A 9,528-nucleotide genomic window follows, 5' to 3' on the forward strand; every position below is an offset into this window, starting at 1 on the left:
GGTAAAGGTAATCAAATATATGGTAGCTGAAGGAAACTAGACTTTGGGTGGTAAACACACAATAGAATATACAGATGTCAAATGATAATATACACCTGAAAATATATAATTGTATTAACCAATGTTACCCCAATAAACTTAATAAAAAAATAAATTTTATTTTGAAGTCCTATATGCAAATTTCTTTCTTTATGATTTGTTCTTTTGGTGTACTAGGTAAGAAATCTTTACTTCCCAATCACTTTCAATTATTTTTTGCAATACTTTTTACTTAACTGAAGTATAATCAACACATAACATTATATTAGTTTCGGATATACAGCATGATTCAATATTTGTATATATTTCACTTGCATTTTTGAAGAATACTTTTGCTGGATACAGAATTCTTGGTTGACAATTTTCTCTCTCTTTTAGCATTTGAATATGTCAATCTAATGTTTTCTGGCCTCCACTGTATCTGATGAGAAGTCATCCATTAACTGTATCATCAGTTCTGCATGTAATATGTTATCTTTTAACTGTTTTGCTTTTACCATTTTCATTATGATGTAAATTTAGGTGTAGATTTCTTTGTGTTTATTCTATTTGGTGTTATTAAGCATTTGGATCTATAAATTAACATTTTCCACCAAATGTGAGAATTTTTCAGTTATTATTATTTTTTTAAATTTGTCTTTTTCTTTCGCTCCGCTTTCTGGGACTCCAATTACATGTATGTTGGGCTGCTTGATACTGTATTGCAGGTCTCTGGTGCCTTGTTCCTTTTTCTTCATATTTTTCCCTTCTGTTCTTGATCCTGGATAATTATTATCTTCAAGTTCACTGATCCTCTCTTTGCTCTTATCTCACCTTAATTGTGCTATCGAGTCCTTCTTGTGAATTTTTCACTTCAACTACTGTGATTTTCAACTCTAGAATTTCCATTTGGTTCTTTTCTATAGTTTTATGTTCTCAGTTAAGAGGCCCTATTTGTTCATTTGTTAATATCACATTTTCCTTTACTTTTTTGAACAGGTTTCTAATAGCATCTTTAAAGCCTTTGTTAAATCAACATCTGGGCCTTCTTAGAGTCAGTTTCTGATTTATTATTTTTTCTCCCTAAATGTGAGTCACATTTATGTTCTCATTTTTTTATATACCTAATAATTCTTGGTTGAAGACTGGCCATCATAGATAATATGACGTAGCCCTCCAGAATCTGTTTTGTTCTGCTGGGAATGGCTGTTTCTTGTTCTAGTAGGCAATCAACTTACCTGGACTCAAACTGCAATATCTTTCATGGCCCCTGCCCCTATTCTGCAGTGTAACGAAGCTTATATCTTGCTTGGCACTGCTAATTCAGTACTGCTATTTAAGCCTAGTCCTCTAGAGGTTTCCCCTGCACTTTAGTAGTCTGGCAGTCAGTCAAGAATCAGGCAGAATTTATACTGTTTTGGGCATTAACCCTCTCTATGGTTCCCTTGTGTTTGGAGCTCCGAACCTAAATTTCCAGTTGCTTGGCCAGCCCTGAGTTCTTTCCTCTGATACCTCAAACCAGTAAGACTTTTGCTTCCCAATCCCTATACTGTATGGGTTGGGGAATGTACTAAGTCAGAGGCACAGTAAACTCACAAATCTTACCAGGTGCAGTTTTCTTTGCAGAACATATCTCCTTCTAGTTTGTTTTTGGTTGGGCTCCCTGGGGTCTCACTAATACATGTGTTCTTTGGAGGTCTACCAGGGATTTTGGCTTTTTGTATCTCATTTTACAATGCTTCTCTATCTCAAGGATATAAAGATATTCTATACTTTCTTTTAAAAATTAAGTGTTTTGGTCTTTCCTATTTAGGTCTTTAATCAATCTAAAAATTATTTTTGTGTAGAATAGGGGTCCAATTTTATTTTTCATATGCTAATTGACTGACCCCCCTTTCCTCAGTGATTTGTAATGTCATCAAGATCATAAAATGTCTATATATGAGTGTTTCTGGGTTTTTCCTCTCTTCCATGTGTCAATACCATACTGTTTTAATTACTACAGCTTTATAGTAAGCCTTGTTATTTAGTAGGGCAGGTCTTTCTTATTTTTCTGTGATAGGAGTATCTTTGCTATTCATGTGCTTTTGGTACTCTACATACGTTTCATTATTTTTCCAGCTTTACTGAGGTATTTGTATGACACTGTACAAGTTTAAGGTGTATAACGTGATTTGATACACATATATATTGTGAAATGATTGCCATAGTAAGGTCAGTTAACATCTTCATCACTTCACATAATTACCCTTTCTTTTGTGATGAGACCATTTAAGATCTACTCACCAAAAAAATTTTAAATATATAATACAGTATTGTTAACTATAGTCACTATGCTATTTTTAATCCATCAGCCACTCTATACCTTTTGACAGAGAATTTAATTCATTTACATTTAAAGTAATTATTCATTAGTAAGAACTTACTAATTCACCTTATTAGTTGTTTTCTGACTGTTTTACAGTTCCCTTGTTATTTCTTCCTCTATTGCTTCCTTTGTGAACTGATGATTTTCCATAATGGTATGCTTTGAGTACCTCCTCTTTATCTTTCATGTATCTACTGAAAGTTTTTGCTATAGGGGTTACTGTGAGGCTTACACAAAACATCTCATAGATATAATTGTCTATGTTAAGTTGGTAACTTTGGCTACAAAAACTCTACCCTTTTACTGCCTCCAACCCCCTGACATTTTATGTTTTTGATGTCACAATTTACCTCTTTTTATATTACGTATCCATTAACAAATTATTATAGCTATCATTATTTTTAATAGTTTTGTTATTTAACCTTTAGAGTTAAGTCCTATACCACCATATTACAGTATTTGAATATTCTGAATTTGACTATATACTTACCTATACCAGTGTGCTGTATATTTTCATGTTACTAATTAGCATCTTTTTATTTTAGCTTGAAGAACTCCTTTCAGCATTTCTGGTGAGGCAGCTCTAGTGGAGATGAATTCCTTCAATTTTTGTTTGTTTGGGTAAGTCTTTATTTCTCCATTTCTAAAGAACAACTTTGCTGGGTTAAGTATTCTTGTTTGGTAGTTCTTTTCTTTCATTACTTTGAATATATCATTCCACAGTCTCCCGGCCTGCATGGCTTCTGCTAAGAAATCCACCAAAAGCCTTAAGGGGGTTCCCCTGTATGTGAGAAATTTTTTATCACTTGCTGCTTTAAAATTTTTCTCTTTGTGTTTGAGTTTAGACAGTTTTATTATAGTGCATCTGGAGAAGATAGTTTTGAAACATGTGGGGGACCTATGAACTTCGTGATCTTGGATATCCAAATCTCTCCCTTGATTTAGTAAGTTCTCAGCCATTATTTATTTAAATAAGCTTTCTGTCTGTCCCCACTCTCTTCTTCTTTTGAGACTCCAATAATATGGAGATTGTTTCTTTTAATGACATCCTATGGTTCACATAGGCTGTCTTCACTTCTTTTCATTCTTTTATTTTTGTTCTTCTCTGACTGGATAATTTCAAATGACTTGTCTTCTACTACAAAGTTTCTTTCTTTTACTTGATCCATTCTGATATTGATGCTATTATATTTTTCATTTCATTCATTGTATTCTCCAGCCCTAGAATTTGTGTTTGGTTATTTTTATGATTTTTCTCTGTTAAACTCATTTTCTTTGTACATTGTTGTCCTTATTCTGTTGGGGTCGGTTACTAGAAAATTGTGTTCTTGGTAGTGTCATGTTTTCTTGATTTTCATGTTCCTAGAAATCTTGTGCTGCTGTCTTTGCATTTAAGGAAGCAGTCACCTGCTCCAGTCTTTATTGACTGGCTTTTGGAAAGAAATACCTTCTGTCAGCCCTGCTAGGGATTCTGGGGCTTTCTCAATCTTTTCTGTGGATAAACCTGCTCCACACTTCTTGTTCCCTCATGTTGGGGAATTCTAAATATAATATGTCCTCCTTCTCTTGATCCTGCAAAGCTAGGTTGAGTGTTACCAGCCTCTTGTTTGCTTGCTTTACCTAGGGTGGTGCTGGATGTTCAAATTTGTGTGCTTGCTACCAATCCCACAGAGTCAGACTGTCTTTCTGTGCATGCTCACTAGCTTTCTGCAAAGGCCCCTTCTTGCTATCATCAGGAATGCTCAAAGGGAGCGGGCCACAAGGTGGAGAATGCTGAGGTACCTATGGACCAGCTGGGGGAACTGAAGATGAGAAGTCCTCAATGAGTCACTGGTGGGCTTCCTGATATTCTACAGAGCAGTCAGTAGGATCCATTTTCCTTTGATGACATTTGAGAGCCCTGGCTGCCATTTTCCCGGCCACATCCTAATTCTCAGTCATGCAGCACACCTCACTATTCTGAATGGGGTGAGAAATAGTAAGTCTTTTTGGTAGCATCCTGCACAGCAGGTATAGCCAGGGACTTACTTCATGGTCTCACTTTCCCCCATGGGAAAAATCTCAGGCTAAGAAGGTATCTCTTGGCATTAACCCGTGCCACCATGGGGGAGGGGTGTCACAGGTGAAATGAAACTGTTCCTCTTACCTTCTTCAATGTGCCCTATATCGGATTTTTTTTTTCTCTAGAATTTTCCACTGGATTCCTGGACTTCCACAAAGGCCCTCCCATCTGAGGGTGACTATATAAATTGGTGTTCTTTGGGGGAAGATGATAGAAAACTCTTATTTTGCCATGTTGATGACATTACTCTACATATCCCTGTGGATATGAAGCCGGGATGGTCTCTTTGTTCTCCTCGCTCAGATAGGCACTAACATGTCTTTGTCCCCTTAGAAACAGCTTGTCAGTTCCTCAAAAAATCCTGCTTGGATTTTGTTTGGAATTGCAATCTGTGCGCAGATCAATTTTGGGAGAAAAAACATTTTTAGGATATTGTCTTCCAATCATTAACATAGCTGTTCTCTTCATTTATTTAGGTCTTACTTTTAAAAAGTTTTTAAATGGTTTCTATAAAAGCTGTAAGAGATGAACTCTTGAATAAGGTACAGAGTAAAAGTTACTAGTGTCTGTTTATCCAAGGTAGATCAATGCTATTGCAGGCATCTCTTAGGATTTAGGGAAGTCAGTACAAGGATCAAAAGGTTGAGAAGTTGAACTTATCTTCCAGGATGTTTTTATGTACAAATGTAATATTTGCAAAAAAAAAATATATATATATATACAGAGAGAGAGAGAGAAAGAGAGAGAGAGAGAGAGAGAGAGAGAAAAGAGAAGAGAAGAGAAGAGAAGAGAGTAACTGATAATGGACACTCACCCCAGCCTTAATGTAAATAGGAGAAAATATCCAACCAAGAACACAGAGAAAGAATGGAGCCTGAAACCAAGAAGAATAATTACATCATGGTCCCATCTAGGCTAAGCTTTTAAATGAGATACAAGCTCAGTTTCTATTTGTTCTGAGCCTAACTAAATTATCACTACAGGGGACCTTACAATGACAGTTGAAGCATACAACTTTCGGTACAACAAACTTAACTTACAGGCACTTGATTTTTGCCTATAAAAGGGTACATTCTTAATTGTGGGGGGTTAACTGAGCCAATTTTCAAGGTATTTATCTTTAACTTATTGGTTGCCTAGGAATGAAAGTGGCTTATAATTTAAAATAGTTAAAGAGAGAAAGAAAAGTCAAAAACCATTCAGAGAAATGGGAGAAAAACTATACCAAAATTTCATACAAGTTAATGAAATAAGTAAAAAAATTGCTCTGGCTTTCTTTACAAAGAAGGGGTAAAGTAAGCTGAATATATAAAGGAGATGCTAGCAAATTCTGAGAGGAAATAGTGGTAAAGACCAGGGCTTCTTATTAAGTTAGAAATTGACTCTGCTAGAAGTATTTTTTATTTTTGTAGTTTATAAAGAAGATGAGACTCAGAAAGTAGGGAGTATTCTATAAAAAAAAAAAGCCAGATGATTTATATAGAGATATGTTAATCGATATAAGACTTATAAATTCACTTATAATTTAGGTGAACAAATTTTATGTCCTACAACAAATATATACCACAGATTAAATGAATAATCCACTTTATAAGTTTTATAGTTGAAACTTGGTATTCCTACAAGATCAATTAGGAGTTTTGTGGGAGCTAGCTGAATATCTCAATGAGCTCAGTTGGGCCCATTCTCAATGTATACTACAAATATACATACACATACATATATACAGATATATACATACATATGTAACTATGTATATATAAACATATACACATATATATCTATATATATATACACACATATGTAACTGCATGTATAGATATATACACATATATACCTATACACATATATTTTTAAAAAATCTATTTTAAATGTTAATATGATCTTTTCTCTATCTGACTAGTTTCCTAACAGCTCTCTGTTTATTGTATTCCTATGGTCCTTGAAATATCAAATAATTTACTAAGGAGAAGAAAAACTAGCATCGTTATTTTTTGGAGAAATCAAAGACTTGGTTCTTCTCTTCCATGACTTCTCAAGAAGATTTTAATATTTACTCAAGGATGAAAGCAAGTTTTATGTTTATGAATTTTACTTGGACAATGATAAAGGTGGAGGTTAGTTGCTACAAAAGGTATTACTTACATTCCACTCGAAGGCCCCAGCAACAATCCCTGAAGTCGCTGCTGTTCCAGCCAGGGCCACAAGGTGGCCAATGCCAATATTTGAGGCAAAAAGAGAAGCACCTATCTGATAATCGAAAGACAATTCTATATTAGAACTTTTAGCCCAAGTTCAAGAATTAATTTCCACAAATGAAAACTCAAACTGAATTCTACAGTTTCTCAAAAGGGATTATTACCTGGGCAAAATTCTCATTCGTGTCTCTTCTATACAAATACTAACCATAAATTAGAAGCCAAGTGAAGAGAGAGTGAAAAAGGCAGAACAGCCATTCTTATGTTGCCACCCTTCACATGCTCCACTGACTTATTTGCAATTCCCTAATGCAGAAATATTAGAAGTGTAATTCCATTATTGTTTGGAAATAATTTAAAAATATTAGCAATCTAATTGATTATCTATAAGAGACTGGTTAAAATACTAGGGTACGTGAATACACAAAATATAATATAGCATTACAGAATAAAGAAGCTTTATTTTATTAAGTAATAAAATATTGTAAACAATATAATAATCTCATTAAAATGTATGTGGGCACATTACACTTGTACACATATATGTTTACATATGCATGAGAATGATTCTGGCAGTGTAAATATATATATAGAACAAAATACTTCTGGGAGCTGAAATTATGGGATGAGGAGAAAATTTCAAGTTTTATACTTGGACTGTAACATTTTATTTTTTTTTTGTAACTAACATCTGTTACTTTCAAAGTAAAAAATCCCAGAGGCATTTAAAATGAAAATAATCCCTCCTAAATGAATAATAGCTTTTCAGTTGTGTAGAGACAGCCACTCTATTCAAAACAAAAATCCAACTATTATGCTGTTGACATGAGACATATTTTAAAAAAATTATCAACAGAGGCTAAAAATAACAAAAACTTTTAGGTAAAAACAAACAAAAAAGCAAATTAAAAAACTCTGCATCGACAACATCAACATAGGATAAAACAGTATTTAAGACCAAAAGCATTAAACAAGATAAAGAGGTTTTGTTGTTATAACTATAAAAGGTAAAATGCACTAATAAGACATAATTGAGAACATACAGGTACCAAACATCTTATTGGCAACAAATATACGGCAAAAAAATCTTAGAAGAGGCACATAGTAAGTATTCAAGTAATGGTAGTTATTTTCACTATTAGGAATGTTAGCTACATTTATCAAAACAGTGCAAAATTATATACAGCCTAAGTTGCTCAATAATATGGTACATAAATGGTACATAAATGGTAGACTAATACTATTCAACTGCATATAAATATAAAATATCTATATTGACTTATTTAAGTTTATAGAGACCTATGAAGATAGTAGTACATTATTAAAGGGAAAGGTGGGTTAAAAAAAATCACCATTCGGGCGTGGTTCCGCAGTGTAGTGGTTAGCACATCTGCTTTACAAGCAGAAGGTCCTGAGTTTGCGCCCCAGGTGGAGCCACAGACCACACCCCGGGTGCGCCAGGCCCTGGGTGGACCAGCCCCCTGGAGTGTGCTGGGGTGCCAGGCCCTGGGTACATGCCCCAAGCGGTGGGAAGAGACACCCCGCCTCAAGATCTAGTTCTTAAGGGGAAATAGGTCAGGGGTGGAAGTGTTGGTGCGGGGGAATTAAAGAGGTGGAAATAAAAATCAACATTCATCAATTCAATAACTATTATAAATGTCCATTGTCATCTATGTTCCAGGCACTGTTCTAAGTATTAGGGATATATTAATGAGTAAAATAGACAAAAATCCCTGCTCTCATGGAGTCAACATTCTTTTGGGAAGAAGAGAATAAATAAAATAAATTAGGGGGTAATTTTCTAGCACAATAGACAGTGATAAGTACTATAGAGATAAAGATGGGAAAGTCAATAGGAAGTGCTGAGCAACTGGGTGGCTGGGTAGACTGTCTGAGAGATGTGAGAAATACCAGAAGAGGTGAGGGAACAAGCCATAGGATATGTGGAGAGAGACTGAGGCAGACTGAGAAGCAGGGCCAAAGGCCCTGAGGCGGGAGCAGAACTGATTGTCTAAGGACACTGGCTAGACCTGGGGACAAGGGTCTAGAGAGGTAAGGTCAGAGAGGTAAAGAGGTGCAGATCTGTGGCTTAACACAAATTGTTATAAGCAGCTGGGCTTTCATTGTGGGTGACATCGGAGCCCCCAGAGAGTTTTAAGCATAAAAGTGACATGGTCTGACTCAAGCTTTAAAAGGTTCCATTTAGCTGCTTTGTTGTGACTTGATATAGGGGAGCAAAGATGGAAGGAGGGAGCCCAGAGAAAAGGCTGTTATAATTAATCCAGGGGAGAGACAACGGCAGCATGAAACTGAAGGCAGAGCTACTAAGTAGTCATCAGATTTGAAATATTTTTCCTCTGATGGATTAGATGTTGGGTGTGAGAGAGCATAAAGAGTCTAACACCTGAGCACCTGAGCACCTAGAAGGATGGAGTTGTTGTTCAGGAGACAGGGAAGATGGCGAGAGGAGCAGATTTGCGGAGGAAAGTCCAAAATTCCTTCTGGACTTGTTTGGTTTGAGATATCTGACAGACCTCTCAAGTGCAGGTGTCACACAGGCAGCTGGACACACAAGTCTGGAGTTCAATGGAGAGATCTGAGCTGTATTAGCATGTAACTGATATTTAATGCCATGAGACTAAAGGACGTTGCCAAGTGTGTGAGTGTTATTGGAGAGGAGAGGTCAGACGCTGCCCTTAGGGAACTCCAGCATTAAGAAGCCAGGGAGATGGGAGAGAACCAGCAGGGAGACTGCTAATGAGTGGTTGCTGAAACAGCAGGACAGAAGGAGAGGCAGGTGACAAAATGAGGAGGAAAGGTGGAATGAGCGTTTCAGAGTGTCACCACTGCCAGGCCAGGTGAGATGAGGACTGAGAATTGAC

At 36.0% G+C, this 9,528-nt stretch overlaps 1 protein-coding gene across 1 annotated transcript in view; it reads right to left on the reverse strand.

Annotated features, from left to right (window-relative positions):
• The window catches only part of LOC120590551 (sodium/glucose cotransporter 1-like), a 59,150-nt gene that overhangs the window by 43,328 nt on the left and 6,294 nt on the right, over positions 1 to 9,528 (reverse strand). Inside the window, exons 3-4 of the mRNA XM_039848341.1 lie at positions 6,594 to 6,698; positions 5,263 to 5,322 (exon numbers count right to left, since the gene is read on the reverse strand). Of these exons, the coding sequence (XP_039704275.1) occupies positions 5,263 to 5,322; positions 6,594 to 6,698 (165 nt within the window). The remainder of the gene's footprint in view (positions 1 to 5,262; positions 5,323 to 6,593; positions 6,699 to 9,528) is intronic.

This window comes from Pteropus medius, unplaced genomic scaffold (genome assembly GCF_902729225.1).
Source record: "Pteropus medius unplaced genomic scaffold, Ma_sr-lr_union100, whole genome shotgun sequence".
Lineage (NCBI taxonomy): Eukaryota > Metazoa > Chordata > Mammalia > Chiroptera > Pteropodidae > Pteropus > Pteropus medius.